Below are 16,483 nucleotides of genomic sequence, written 5' to 3' on the forward strand. Positions count from 1 at the left end.
AAACAATTGAGAGATTATAATCAAGCTGAATAATGAGGATTCTTTACCCCTTTATGAAAAAGCTTGTTGGCTAGATTGAAGTTGAAAAAATATCCTGAAAAAAGCAGTGGCAAGCTTCCATACAGTTGCCAAGAAAACTGCTTGGCTGTTTCCTTAATAGTCACCAGGAGCTGCACTCTGCTCAGGACAATCTTTTTTTTTATTGAAAAGTTTTGTAAAAGTTACAATATTATCCCATCCCCACCCCACCCCTAAACCCCCCCTCCCCCTCCCCCACTTCCCAAAGCTGATTACAGGGTTACAAATATATAATAATCATAATCTAACTAACATTAACCAACTATCTAAATAATCAAATACATAATGCACTTTAACTCCCCTATAACATAATTACAAGCAATCTAAAAGTATCCAAATTATACTAATACAATAGTAATACCGTATAATGAAAACTAATAATAAAAAAGAAAAGAGAAAGGAAAATTTCCATTATAATAAATTATAACAATCTAAAATTTACTCATAAGCTAAATGGAACTTTTTAGTCCCATATTTTTTCTGAATATAATCTATCCATCTTCTCCAAACCGAAATGTATCTTTCTTGTGAATGATCCTTCAGATAAGCAGAAATCTTAGCCATTTCTGCTAAATTTGACACTTTAAGTGTCCATTCCTCTATAGTAGGCAGGCAGTCCTTCTTCCAATATTGCCCTACCAATAACCTTGCAGCTGTTATCAAATTCAACATCAAGTTGATTTCTTTAGTATCACAATCTGTAATAACACCCAATAAAAATAATTGTGGGGTAAACTTTATCTTTCTCTTAAAAAATCTTTTGAATGTTCCACCAAATTTTAATCCAAAAAGCTTTTATATTTCTACAAGTTCACCAAATATGAAAATAAGTAGCGTCCAAACTACAACATCTCCAACATTTGGGCTGTAAATTGGAATACACACAAGACAGCTTTTTAGGATCCAAATGCCATCTATAAAACATTTTATAAAAATTTTCTCTTAAATTTTGGGCTTGAGTAAATTTTACATTTCTAACCCAAATTACCTCCCATACATCCAATGGGGTCAGTTCTTGAATATTTTGAGCCCACTTTACCATGCAATCTTTCACTAATTCCATTTCCGAATCCAATTCTATTAAAGCATTATAAATTCTCTTTATATGCGCTTGAGTTTGATCTTTAATCTGTTTTACAAAATTTTCATCCATCAGTGTCAAACCAACCTTCTGATCTAACTTCCACCTAGCTTGCAGTTGAGTATACTGGAACCAAGACTGTACAATATTTTCTTGTTTTAACTCAGCTAACGACCTTAATTGCCAATCATTCCCTACCATTCTAAGTAATTCCTTATAAGAAATCGTATCCAAATTCACACCCATAGATACACCCTCTATTGCATGTCCAGGAATCCCCCAAATTGGTATTTTATAATTCAACTTATAATAATACTTTTTCCAAACATGCAATAAAGCACTTCTTAAAATATGAGATTTAAATACCTTGTCAACTTTTTTGTTATATATTAAATATGCATGCCACCCATATAATAAATCCCATCCCTCAAGATAGAGTATTCTTTTATTTGTTAAATTAAGCCAATCACTAACCAATGTTAAAACCATTGCATCATAATATAATTTCAAATTAGGCACCTTAAGTCCTCCTCTTTCCCGAGCGTCTTGTAAAATCTTAAGTTTAACTCTCGGGTTTTTCCCCGCCCAAATAAATTTATTAATACCCTTCTGCCATTCATCCAAATTAGCGTCCTTTTTCAAAATAGGTATCATTTGAAACAAAAAGAGAAACTTTGGTAAAACATTCATTTTAACAGCTGCAATTTTCCCCAACAAAGATAATTGTAATTTTTTCCAATTATTTAAATCCTTTTGTGCTTTTAACCATAACATCTTATAATTATTCTTATATAATTTAACATTAGAAGCTGTAATATATACTCCCAAATATTTAACCTTTTTCACTATTTCATAACCTGTCAATTTTACTAACATTTCCTTTTCATTCATGGTCATATTTTTAGATAATATTTTGGTCTTATTATTATTTACCTTAAAACCAGAAATTTTCCCATATTGAGTTATAATTTCCATCAAGTCTATAACCGATTGAGTCAGTTGAGATAATGTAACAACCAAGTCATCCGCAAATGCTCTTAACCTATAATCATTCTGCTTTATCTTTATTCCCTTAGTTTGATTGATTCCCAAATTTTAATCAATAAAATCTCCAATGTTAAAACAAACAATAATGGTGACAGGGGACATCCCTGTCTTGTCCCTGCTCAGGACAATCTTTACTTGTTTTGTGTACGTTGCATACAATCAAAAATATTTCCTTTGTTGAAACCCTTTGTTGAGAATAATGAAGGCTGTTGTGGATTCTTTGTTATGTTTGATGCTAAAGAAGGGATTAATGAAGACACATATCTCATGATTTCATGATTCTGTGAGAGATATTTCTCTTTTCTTTGAAGGGAAAAATTAGAACTAATACTTTCACATGTCCTATAGAAATTCAGAGACCTAAATGGCTATGCTGTGCAGAAAATTCATTCATTCATTCACAATTATTAGCTGCTCACATCCAGGAAGGTTCTATAGCAGTGATGGCAAACCTTTTAGAGACCGAGTGTCCAAAACCTGCCCCCACTCATCCCCCCTCCACAGGGCCACCCACCACCTCCATGTCCCGCTGCAGCAGATTGCCCAGGCAGCCCAGCCGCACTATGGCGGTATGCCCTCCACCTGTGCCCCACAGCATCATTTGCACGCGACAGGGCGTGAGGGCGGAGTCTTGTCCCCGCTGGCTGCCATGTCCTTGACTGTGCTGTTCCACATGGGCCACGCTCGGGGGCAACTCTCCTCCGAAGGTGCTGCTGGTGAGAAGGGGGCTACGGGGGGAGCCGGGGCTGGGGTGATGGCACGCGTGCCCACAGAGAGGGCTCTGAGTGCCGCCTCTGGCATGCGTGCCATAGGTTCACCACCACTCTTCTATAGTAATTAACTTTTGCTAAGGAGCTCTTGGTAGTGTGGTTTTTCCTCTGGCTTTAGCAGAATGTCTACAAAATAGAAAGTCTATTCTTCATGCTCTACACCCTAGAGATTTTGTAAAAGCTTTCTCTCTGTCTGTCTCTGTTTCTTTCTCTCAGATTTTCAGATAACATACCATTTCATATTGATGGGCCCCATTTCAAAAGTACTTTAGATAATTTTACTTCAGTTTTTCTTTTGTGGAAAACAAGAATAGATTTTTCACCCAAGATAATAAAAAAAATAGCTTGGTGGAAAACTCTTAGCAATTATTTAGTAAGAAAAAAAGACAGAGGATGACATTCAAAGATGCAAATAAAGGCTCTTGGAATTACTGATGAGTTTTACAAAAAAAAAGGCAAAAATATTTTTTTCATTCCTCAGTAGTAAAACTGTTTATCTGCAGTCTCCCTACCCCCAAAAAATCTGCAGATGGAGACCCCCATTTGAGAACAAAGTCTCCAGTCACTGGAATGTAATCCAAGAAAAACAAATACTACAAAGGCTAGTAACAGGCAGATGCCTTTCGAGCTGGTTTTTTTGTGACCATCTTGGCTCCTGGAGAAAGGGGGTCCCCAAAACATATGTATCAGCTGGATATACCCTTTGTACTAAGTCTCAGTCTGTTTAGCCAGATGTCTTCCCAACAGGGACAAAGAAAAAACAGACCTTGCATTATAATAAGCCAGGAAACAGAAAAGTGTGTCTAGTGAAAGAAGGCTCATTGTATCCCATCTGATATTTATTAAGGGTTGTTTAAGTCAGCAGGGAGAAATGTGCAGCATCCGGAAATGACCCGGACTCTCTGGTATGTTCAACCGGTGACAAAGGTTTCGAAGCAGCTCATCATTAAAGATGTGTGCTCAGATTACATAAGGAAGGACCCAAACCAAACTAATATGAACAGATAAAAGTGCAATTAAGATTAAACTCGGTTTTGCATAATTTAGAATACGGTCACTTCAAGAGCATAGAATAGTCTTACGAACTTTTAATCTACTAATGAACACTGGGAAATTCACTGTACAGCTTTTCCCACCTAACAAAAAGCAGTCAGGGACTAAAGCCCTCCCCAGTTTCACTTATATTGCATTCATTTTAGTTACATTTACAGAGACGATTCAGGCCTGAGATATTTAGACTGTAAGGAGGGCACAAAGTGCCCTGTTGCAATTTATTTGTGCCCTTCTTACAGTCAGATATTGTCTCATACTTTTTGTTGTTACAGATCATGCCAGACAAATCTTATTACATTCTTTGACCAAGTGACAAAATTAGTGGACCAGAGGAACGCTGTAGATATAATTTACTTGGACTTCAGTAAGACATTTGATAAAGTAGATCACAACCTACTACTTGATAAGATAGAAAAATGTGGGTTAGATAGCATTACCACCAGATGGATTCGTAGCTGGCTGACAGGCCGTACTCAGCGTGTGGTCCTCAATGGAACCGCATCTACATGGAAGGAAGTGTGTAGTGGGGTGCCCCAGGGCTCTGTTCTGGGCCCAGTGCTCTTCAATATCTTCATTAATGATTTGGATGAGGGGATAGATGGGGAACTCATCAAATTTGCAGACGACACCAAGCTGGCAGGAATAGCCAATACTCCAGAAGATAGGCTTAAGATACAGAAGGATCTGGACAGACTCGAACACTGGGCACTATCTAACAAAATGAAATTCAATGGTGAAAAAAGTAAGGTTCTACATTTAGGCAGGAAAAATCAAATGCATAGGTATAGTATAGGTGGTACCTTGCTCAATAGTAGTAACTGTGAGAGGGATCTCGGAGTCTTAGTAGACAATCACTTCAATATGAGCCAGCAGTGTGCTGCAGCTGCCAAAAAAGCCAACACAGTGCTAGGCTGCATTAACAGAGGGATAGAATCAAGATCAAGTGAAGTACTAATACCACTTTACAATGCTTTGGTAAGGCCATACCTGGAATACTGCATCCAGTTTTGGTCACCACGATGTAAAAAAGATGTCGAGACTCTAGAAAGGGTACAGAGAAGAGCAACCAAGATGATTAGGGGGCTGGAGGCTAAAACATATAGGGAACGGTTGCTGGAATTGGGTATGTGTAGTTTAATGAAGAGAAGGGTGAGGGGTGACATGATAGCAGTGTTCCAATATCTCAGGGGCTACCACAAAGAAGAGGGAGTCAAGCTATTCTCCAAAGCACCTGAAAGCACAAGAAGCAACGGATGGAAACTAGTCAAGGAGAGAAGCAACCTAGAACTAAGGAGAAACTTCCTGACAGTTAGAACAATTAACCAGTGGAACAACCTGCCTCCAGAGGTGGTGAATGCTCCAACACTGGAGGTTTTTAAGAAGAGACTGGACAGCCATTTGCCTGAAATGGTATAGGGTTTCCTGCCTGAGCAGGGGGTTGGACTAGATGACCTCCAAGGTCCCTTCCAACTTTATATTATTATTATTATTATTACTTTTGTTTGCTCCTAATTTGGCCAAATTAGCATACATTCAATTTCTAGGATTCAATAATAATGTTTTTGGTTGATCAATTCTATATTTCTTTTACCTGTTAGGTAAGTAGTTATAGTTTGAATGCTTTAAGTAGAACAGAAACTTTTCTGAAAAGCACAATTCTAGGTAAAACCCACAGAATGCATGTTTCTTATTTCTAGTTGCTTGAATCAAAACTCTTATTAATAAGATTTTAAAAATGTGTGTGTGGTGTTTATGCATTTGGGAACCTGAATATTTTAATAGCAATGTAAAGGATAGTAATTTACCATACCTTCTTAGGTGAAGGAATAACTTTTGGTATGCAAAGCAACATGTTACTATCATTTAGGAATCCTGGTATGAACGCACACATGGTCCATACTTGAGGGAGATGGGCGGGCTAGAAACATGAAATATAAATAAATAAAATTACATGTATGCAACATATACATTGAACATTTTATATGAATAACTTATCTCTGTCTATCAATAGATATACTGATTGATTAACTGCTGAACTTGCATTGAATATAATGCATGACTGTCTCTTATCAGACCAATAAATTAACTTATTATGAGTAATCAGTAAACCACATTTAGTTTTAGCCTTATGCAGACTTGCAAATAAATATCTTCAGATTAAATATAAAGAGGAATCTAAATTCTTAATTTTATTTTATAGGTATTCAAGAAGGAACACAATGCACCAAGTGTAAAAGTAACTGGGCACTGAAATTTTCTATCATACTTTTGTATATATTATGTGCCTTGCTAGTAATAACAGTAGCCGTCTTGGGATACAAAGGTAAGTTCCATATCTATAATAATAGCTGCATATTGAGTCAAAAAAAAATTGACCACAAAAAAGCAATTAATTAACTCAGTGTGATTTCAGAATATGTCAGAGATGAAAGCAAATGGTAATCATCCTTATTATTTTCCATGGTAGCCTATCAGTTAATTCCTCATCCTAAATAATTACTTAAATAGGGTAAGATTACCAATCTCAGATTATTAAATTATAAAAATGGAAGAAACCCTTAAAGATTAGGACAAACAAAGATAGTTGCTCTTTGCCATGATCTATTTCTTTTTTTTTTATTGAAAAGTTTTAACATACAATTTTCCTTTAAAAACCCCCCTCCCCCTCCCTTCTCCCTCCCCCCCTACCTCTCCCCCCTCCCCCCTCCCCCCCCGACTTCCCAGAGCTAAATACAAGGTATATAAAAAAAACCCAATCATAAACAACCATATACTAACAACTATAAACTCTAAAATCCATCACTCTCTAGCTTATATAGGATAAAACAAACCTTAGTAATATTGAATATATATAAAAAACTAAAAGAAAAAAAGAAAGAAGACTCACTCAAATGCTACATAAAACTTCTTAAACCATGATCTATTTCATACTTCCGTCTTTTATAATATTACTGTATTTAGGGAACAGGTGTGTAACAGACGCTTAGTAATTCAGTTAAATTTCACTGACTGTTCTTCAAATACAGCTTATTAATTGATTTCAGTTTAAGGACTGGATGGATACACAAACAACTTGAATAATATTTAAACATCAATAGTAATGGGAAATTTGAATGTGTCACCTGCATTTATTATCTACCTGTTGAAATGCAGGTAAACAGCATGTTACCTTTCTTTATTAGAGATCCCAGTTCCCACAGAATTGGGAAGAGCAGGATTTGCATTGTACTTGTGGCATTCTGGCCAAAATGTCAAAACTGATAATTTCCATATTACAGATAGTCCTCAATTTAACAATTACTTGTTTAGCAACTGCTTAAAGTGGCACTGAAAAAAATTATTTATGACACCACCTTGCATTTATGACTGTTGCAGCATATCCACAGTCACGTGATCAAAATTTGGGTACTTGGAACTGGCATGTACTTACAATGGTTGCAAGTCCTGGAGTGTGTCATGTGATCACCCTCTGCCACTTTCCTAGTCAGCTTCCAACAAGCAAAATCAATGGGGGAATAGCTGGGTTCATTTAACAACCACATGATTCTCTGAACAACTGTAATGATTTGCTTAACAACCATGGCAATAAAAAATTATAAACAATTATAAGCAACTCATTTAACAACCACCTTGCTTAGCAACTGAAATTCTGATCCCAATTGTGATCATAAACTGAGGACAACCTATATTAGTTAGGGATGGTGCATTTGATATCAGTACAAAGACTGATAATCTTTATCTATCTTAGTTAAAAGCATTATGTAAACTTCTGAATAACTAAAGCCACACTAGTGGTTTAAAAAGGAAAATAAATATATTGTATATTGTGAGTCTAAAAGAAAGAGAAAGGATGTATTGGATATGACTGAAGGAGGTTTGAGCTTATGAAAGCTCATTATAAATACATGAATAAATGAAAGAACTAAAACAAAAGTCAGAAAGTATGCAATAGCATTATGAAAATAGTTATGGGAAAGTGAAAATGATATATTGATCATAGATACATGTTAGAGCTCCAGTAAATGATAATAAATAATGATTTTTAAAAAGAGAGAGATTATTAGTTTTTAAGAAAAGACTGGACAACCATTTGTCTAAAATGGTATTGGGTTTCTGCCTGAATTTTCTGTCTCTTCCAACTTTTTAATTGTTGTTATTGTTTCTGGGAAAAGTGCATAATGTTATGAATGAATGAATGTGATTCAGGAAAAAATATTCTGCTAGTTGACATGAATTGGGACAAGATGTGTGAGTACAGAATGTGTGCTAAATACAGCTGGACTGAATATGAAAGTGAATGGAATGAAATAAGGGTGTTGAATAACATAATGAATGAGTTGCAAGTAATATATGTAGAAAGAATGAATGGATCAAGAATGAAAGGAAAGACCAAAGAAGTATGGTTGGATGAAATTAATGGAGTCTTGAAAAAGTGAAAGGTGAGAAGTTTAAAGAACAAAAAGCAGTGCAGAAAGCAGCTTATAGCAAATATAGAAAGGTATAGAGAAAGTGTTGGTGTTAAGATAGTTTTAGCAATGTTTCCTTTTGTTTCTCTTATTTTATGCCATTACGTTTCTTTGGCTTAGCATCCCTTACCCGTTTACTTTATTTTGCAATAGTTTAACTGAAATGTAATAATGTGAAAGATATCCATGTACATATGTTTAAAAACATCACAAGATCATCGTTTTCTTCTCATTTAATACTCAACGTTAATACTGGCTCCAGTGTCATTGTTGCCTTGCCAGAAGGTAACATTTTGTATTCCTTCTTAATTAAATGTCTTATCCATAAAATGTATAAGACATTCAACACTATATAGCGCAATAATAATTATGTAAATTATTCTTGTGCAAAATTATTTGAATTCCTATAGTTTATCTAAAGCCTTTATGAGCTATGGTTAGTGGTACAATGGCCTTTAATGGTCTTAAATGCCATTAGAATCTGGCATAAAATATTTGCTAAAGTATGAAAAGATATTTTAACTTTCCAAAGCACTATTTCACTATGATATTGTGTGCTCTCAGAAATTTCTTAGCCTATTTTGTAAGAAACAAAAACTTTCCCCAGGAATGACTTTCCATTTAATATTTGGCTCCTCCCCTGGATTGACTTTTGATTGTAAATTTGTTATTTTGTTTGTTTATTTATTTATTTATTATTTATTTATTTATTTATTTATTATTTATTTATTTATTTTATTATATTTGTATACCGCCCTTCTCCCGAAGGACTCAGGGCGGTGAACAGGGCACATATAAAAATACAGAGTACAAAAATTAAAAAAAGAATTAAATAGGAGCCCGAGCTAAAACAATAGAATAATATAAAAATCCACAATAAAACCCCAACACATCCCCCATCAGGCCAGGCTGGCTTGTTCAAATAGATGGGTCTTCAGACCGCGTCGGAAGGAGCGAAGGTCAGGTGCCATCCGGAGCTTAACCGGCAGCTGATTCCATAAAGCCGGGGCGCCCACAGAGAAGGCCCTCCCCCTGGGGGCCACCAGCCGACATTTTCTGACCGGAGGCACCCTGAGGAGGCCCTCTCTCTGGGAACGCACAGGGCGGAGGGAAGTTGATGCCGGCAGCAGGTGATCCCTGAGGTACTCCGGACCCATGCCATGTAGGGCCTTGAAAACCATTACCAAAACCTTGAATTATATGGGTAGTGCTTGACTTATGACCATAACTGAGCCCAGTAATTATGGTCATAATTGTGATGGTCATAAAACAGATCATCACATGACAGACCCCAAATTCCTTTTTTTGAAAGGTCTTTAAACAAACATGGCAGTCATAAAATGAACCTGGTGGTCATAAATCAAACATAATGGTCAAAATGTGATGATCGATAAGCAAATGTACTGTTTGCTATGGGGATTTTTTTTGTCACAAACTGGAGGTAAATGCTGGTTCCCAGCAAAAATATTGTAAATTGCAGACACATAACTGGGGTTTGCTGCAAATATTATAATTGCAGGCTGGTTGCCGAGCACTCAAATTGTGGTCCTCAAACTATGAGAGGCAGTGCCAGCCACCAGAATTTCAAAGGCAGGTCAGAAGTACATAGTAAATAAAGGGCTACCTGTACAACATTTGCCAAATTCTGTCTTATTAAATAAAAACAAAAAGCCCTATATTCCATGAGGTTTTAAGTATGCCTAACAGATAGCTTTACAGTCATCTCATTGTGACTTTTTTTTGCCTTTTTCTATCACATCTTCATCCAAATGCAGTTGTTTAGGGTTTATTTTTATTGAGCCACTTTGTATTGTGTACTTTCATGATTCTAAAAAGTGCCAAAAGTGCCGGCATCAAGCTCCCTTCGTCCAGTGCGCTCCCACAGGGAGGGTCTTCTCAGGGTGCCACCGGTAAGAGATTGCCGGCAGACGACACCCAGGGATAGGGCCTTCTCAGTGGGTGCGCCTGCCCTTTGGAACCAGCTGCCAGTGGAGCTGAGGACTGCCCCCAACCTCCGTTCATTCCGCCGGGACCTGAAGACCTGGCTCTTCGAGCTCTCTGGCCCAGGCTGAGAATTCTAATTTTAGCTTTAATCTTAATTTTAACTGGGGTTTTACTTATGCAGGGACGAATATAATTTTTTAAATCTGTTTTTAAGTTTTGTATCTTTGTTTTTAAATTCACCATGTAAACCGCCCTGAGTCCTTCGGGAAAGGGCGGTATATAAATGTGATAAAATAAAATAAAATAAAATAAATATTTCTAACAATTGAAACCAGGTGTTCTGTGAACACTTGCTCCATCCTTCTGTTCCCCTGTGGGCCAGAGGAAAGCTTCCAAGGCCTATTGAGTCCCTTGTGGGTGGCAGCAGTGGCAACATGCTTATGAACTGAAAAGCCAAACAAACCTGATAATTCTGATAATTTGCAACTTTTTAAAAGAAAAAAAGCCCTACATATTAAGTATCCAAGGTTTTTATATCAGTTCTATTTTTAAGAGATTTAGTGAAAGTACATAAGAGAAAAGTGCTCCTGTCATATAGGTGGTATGAGTAAACCTATAATGTCTTCCTAGGTCAAATTTGCTGCATTCCCTCTTTGTGTATCTCACTAAAATTATGAATAAACATATACTTTATGTTTATATAAAATATAAACAGGCTTTAATGTGTATCCCTTGTTTTATTGCTAGTTTTAATCTAGCATACTTGCCTTTTGCTGCTGCCTGATTTTTGTCTAGTTCTGTTTTTTGGTTTCTTTTAAAAAAATATTATTGATCATGTTACATGGTTTTATTTTGTTGCATGCTATTTTGGTAGCATCATTTAAAAAATAGCACATAATAAATTTATATTGTCATTGATAATATTGTTATTATCATCAACAATCTCATAGTTATTTTTAAGTGCTGGTGCCAGTGGGAAGATTACCCTGGTATCTTTAGGGCCTATATTAACATAGTTTGGAATGGAGAGCCTTAATTTTCATTTCATAGACCATTGTATTACATCTTTCAATCTTTTATCAAAATTGATCAATGCTAAAACATTGTTTTCTTCTGTTCTAGTTGTAGAAAAAATGGACAATGTTTCTGATGACATGGAAGATTCACGTCAACGATGCAGTAAAAAATTTTTAGAAGTGAAGGATGATTTAAAGAAACTGGGTAATTAATATGAATGAACTGGTTAAGTAAATGGTAAAGTTATTATGCCTTCATCACAACATACTAAAATTGGAACCAGTAGTAATTGTTTTTATAGTAGCTGGTTATAGATTCCTTAAAAGATTAGTTTAATTTGTTAATGGTTCATCTTTAAGCTTTCAAACTCTTAATCCTGCACTTTTTACAGTACCATACTGAATAAATCCATATACAAATTATGTATTTACTCACTATAAAGCCAACTAAAGTATGTGTTAAGTCTATTAAAGCTAAGATTAATCTCTTGGGTAAATGGGATATTGGCAAACACAGTTTTCACCCTTTTGAAAACATACAATAAGACAGATTTCTTCTTGTCTGAGACCATGGTGAGCTTCTGAGAGTGAAAACAGATGATACTGATCTAGGTTTACTGGTGGTCTTTCAATAAAAGAGAATTCATATGCTTTTTGTATGCCTTTAATTTTCTATGTTCTCCAGTATGATAGATGGAAAATCCATGAATGGGTTAACTCTGTCTTCCTGCCTTGCCACGCCTCTCCTGGGCCAGGACACCTCCCAGTCACGACTTAGTCTGTGCCCAAAATAGATGTGGTAATTTTGGCTCCCAGAATCTTGCTGAGTCATCTCTCGTATATATATATTTTTCCCCTTTGTGGATTCTTCACTTAGATAGCATTCACTGTAGTTCTTCTCAGGATTGGAGTTTGCCCTTATCTTTCTCTCAGAAGCCCCAGGCTGTTCTTTTGTGGCACGCTAGTTGCGGGCGCCACTTTGAATTTCAGCTTACCAGCAGCTGGCCGGGAGGAGGCTCTTTATCAGAAAGCCTCCGCTGCCTTTTTAAGAGTGCCGATAGCATCAGAGGCACGTGAAGACTCTCAGCACTGCCTGCCTTCTCTCCTGAATTAAGGGGGAAGGACAGGTTGCTTCTTTTTTCACTACCAGCAGTAGCGGCCGCCATTTTGGGTGCCACGATCGCATTGCTTTTACTCTGAAAAGGCTTGTGCAGTCTTCTTTGCTAGCTTCTGAGAAGGGGAGGGTAGATTTCAGCCCCCCCCCCAAAAAAACCCACAGACTTCAAAAGGGCTTACCTTGCCTTCCAGCTCAGGGAAGTTGGTCCCCTGAGTCTCTGGTCAGTCACAGGGGTCCTTTTTCAGACTCCTCCTCTCCCAATCATTGCAGAGGGTTCTGAGTTCAGATCCCTTCTGACTGTAACACAATCATTGTTTGCCTTGCCCGAAACCTTTCAAAGTGGATGGTCAAGTACAGGAGGCTTCAACTGTAGCTCTAGGCCTCAACCTAGCTGTCTCATTGTCCATTCCAACAGAAGATGTGTGCTGGCTATGCCATTCTTGGCCTCGCCGCCACCCACAGAGGCAGAGGTAATACTTGTTGCACCACACTGGCCAAGACGGCCGTGGTTTGCCGACCTCGTGAGTCTGTCAATCTCTCCCCCATGGAGGATTCCTCCAGATCGCATTTCACTCAGCCAGGGAGCTCTGCATCATCCAGAACCCCAGTGGCTCCAGTTGACCGCCTGGCACTTGAACAGCGGCTCCTGACACATGATTCTTATTCATCAGAGGTAATTACGATGATTCAGGCCTCCAGATGGCCTACAACAAACAGGATCTATGACTCCACTTGGAAGAGTTTCTGTAGTTGGTGTGATAAGAACCAGTTAGATCTTTTGGCTATTACTATCCCAAGGATCTTGGACTATTTATTGGAGGGGCTTAACAAGGGCTTGGCACCCAATACCATCCACTGACAAGTAGCAGCTCTCTCCACCGTATTTACTTGGGGCAATTCAGAGGCATTGGCTCAATATCCTATGGTACGCTCATTTCTCAAAGGAGCGACCAACACCAAACCTCCAGTGGTTCACTGGTATCCCTCTTGGGATTTGTCACGGGTCTTGCAGGCTCTTACCTCTCCTCCATTTGAACCCATCAGGACCTGTACTCTGCGGTTCTTGACAATTAAGATGGCCTTCTTGATAGCCGTCACGTTGGCTAGACGCATTTCTGAATTGGCAGCTCTCTATGTCAGACAGGACTTATGCGTTTTTCATGCTGGCAGGTGGTCCTTCGATTAGATCCCTCCTTTATTCCTAAGGTCAATACCTTGTTTCATAGAGCGCAGGAAGTCATTTTGCCGGATTTTTGTCCTCATCCATCTTATGCCTTGGAACAGCAATGGCACACTCTGGACGTCCGCAGGGCTTTATGCCACTATATTAAGTGGATAGCGTCTTTTCGCAAGTCCAAAGCGCTCTTTGTTTCCTTTCAACCCTCTACTGTGGGGCGGAAGGTTTCTGCCTCCACTATAGGCAGGTGGATCAGGGCTTGTATTACAGGGGCGTACCAATCTCATTCCCTGTCAGTTCCCAGGCATATCACTGCTCACTCCACTCGTAGTGCTGCAACTTCGGTGGCTTGGGCGACACAGGCGTCCATTGAGGACATTTGTAGGGCGGTGACGTAGTCCTCGCCTTCCCCTTTCGTGAGGCATTATAAACAGGATAGGTTTGCCTTCGCAGAGGCCTCATTTGGCTGGAGAGTGCTGTAACAGGTAGTGCCACAGGGTGGGACACAGGCCCAGACTGATTCCCTCCCATAGGGACAGGGCAGGTTTGGTATGTCCCATTCGTGGATTCTCCATCTATCATGCTGGCGAAGGGGCGTTGTCTTACCTGAACACCTTTTCTCAGCATGATGATGGAGAATCCACACCCACCCCTTAGTGTCCGTCAGGTCCTGTCAGGGGTATGGGAGCCAACACGTCGGACTGTCGTCATTTGCTTCGCCTTTGTCGTGACTGGGAGGTGTCCTGGCCCAGGAGAGGTGTGGCAAGTTTGATTGACTTAGTCTAATTGGGCAGGAAGACAGAGATAACCCATTTGTGGATTCTCCATCATCATGCTGGGAAAAGGCATTCAGGTAAGACAACGCCCCTTTCAGTGACCCTTCCACCAGCCTTGTAAATAGAAATTAGTTTGTATTAATTCAGAGTTTCCCAACACAAACTGATGTTCATTAGCAATTCCCCAAATAAGTTTGTTTATGTATTGGCTTATCCTTCTGTTTGTATAATGAAGTAAACTCTGTTAAACTGTTCTTCTAATAAGTAACAAATGTGAACATTTATCACTTTCCTGCATCTTTCAGATTATCAAGCTGAAGAGAAAGCCATGAACACAAACACAGAGTTTTCAAGTTTCAAAGCCGATATCCTAGCCCTCCGCCAGCAACTTCATGAGATTTCAGAGAAAACCACAAAGAACAAAGATACACTGGAAAAGTTACAAGAATCTGGTAGCATGTTAAATAACTGGCAAAATCAAATGAATAGTGTTTTGGACAGCAACTCTTTCATTATGAGCAATATCAACAAAACTCTGCAAGCTTACAATGGCTACATCAATGATCTCCAACAAGACACAAGTAACATTCAAACAAGCTTGCAAAGCCAAATGGACTCACATAATGTTGTCATATTGAATCTAAATAATCTTAACCAGACACAGGTTCAGCAAAGAAGTCTTATCAGTGCTTTGCAGAGATCTGTGGATGACACAAGTCAGACTATCCAAAGAATCAAAAATGACTTTCAAAACCTTCAGCAGGTTGCCCTCCAAGCACAGAAAGATACCGACTGGCTTAAAGAGAAAGTGCAGAATTTGCAAGTATTAGCAGCTAATAATTCAGTTACGGCCAAAGCTAATAATGATACACTTGAGGATATGAGCAGTCAGTTAAATTCATTCAGTGCACAGATGGAGAATATCACTACTATTGCTCAAGCCAATGAACAAAGTTTGAAGGGTCTCCAAGAACACTACAAAGAATATGAAAACAGAACATCTGCCAAATTTAACCAGCAAGAAGACCGATTTTATAGCTTTGAGACAGATATGGTCAACATTATTAGTAATATTAGCTACACTGCCCACCACTTACGGACACTAACCAGCAATCTTAATGATGTCAGGACAACGTGCACAGATACTCTTAGTAAGCATACAGATGAGCTGACTTTTATGAACAACACATTAGCAAATATTCGTTTTGATGCTACTACTTTAAGGATGCAGCAGGATGTGATGCGGACACGATTAGATATTGAAATAGCCAATTTATCAGTAATAATGGAAGAAATGAAGCTAGTAGATTCTAAACATGGCCAGCTGATTAAAAATTTCACAATATTGCAAGGTAAGTACTGGATGACTTTTCCCAAATAGATATTTATATTGATTTTCAAATTGTCAAGGGTACCTCAGATTTCCAGCTCCATGTGGATTTCAGCATTGTAGGAAAATAAATATGGTGACTACATCATGTCCTGGCTTTCTGTAAAGTTGGGGGCGGAGAAGGGAATAGAAGGGTAGGAAGAAATAGTAGGTCAACATTTTAGATTTATTAGAGCTACACTTTTCTCATACCAGTAATAATATTTTAATCTTTTTATGTCTCCCAGGGTCACTGTTGTGAGATATGTGGCCATATATATTGTTTAAATAAATAAAATTTTAAAACATCAAGCAAAATATTCATAATAGTCACATAACCCCTAAAACAGTTATAAATCCCACATATCACATTTACCATTGTATTTTATTATTGCTGTTTATAGATTTTAGACTGACTTAGAGGTGGCTTTATTTTTTTAATATTACCTTTACAGGTGGCTCTGTGCCTCATAATTCATTAATGTAAATGTGTTAATCTCAAAATCATAATTTTCAGAACATTGTACACAACACATCTTTGATTAACCAGGCACATAAATTTTATTTACAGACAGTATAAATAATACTT

General features: G+C 37.9%; 1 protein-coding gene across 2 annotated transcripts in view; it reads left to right on the forward strand.

The window, feature by feature from the left end:
• Positions 1 to 16,483, forward strand: part of COLEC12 (collectin subfamily member 12) — a 92,176-nt gene that overhangs the window by 61,887 nt on the left and 13,806 nt on the right. For both annotated transcript variants that reach the window (XM_081324233.1, XM_081324232.1), the window contains exons 3-5: positions 6,230 to 6,352; positions 11,562 to 11,660; positions 14,831 to 15,877. In XM_081324233.1, the coding sequence (XP_081180359.1) occupies positions 6,230 to 6,352; positions 11,562 to 11,660; positions 14,831 to 15,877 (1,269 nt within the window). The remainder of the gene's footprint in view (positions 1 to 6,229; positions 6,353 to 11,561; positions 11,661 to 14,830; positions 15,878 to 16,483) is intronic.

Source organism: Vipera berus, assembly GCF_964194415.1.
Source record: "Vipera berus genome assembly, chromosome: 3".
Lineage (NCBI taxonomy): Eukaryota > Metazoa > Chordata > Lepidosauria > Squamata > Viperidae > Vipera > Vipera berus.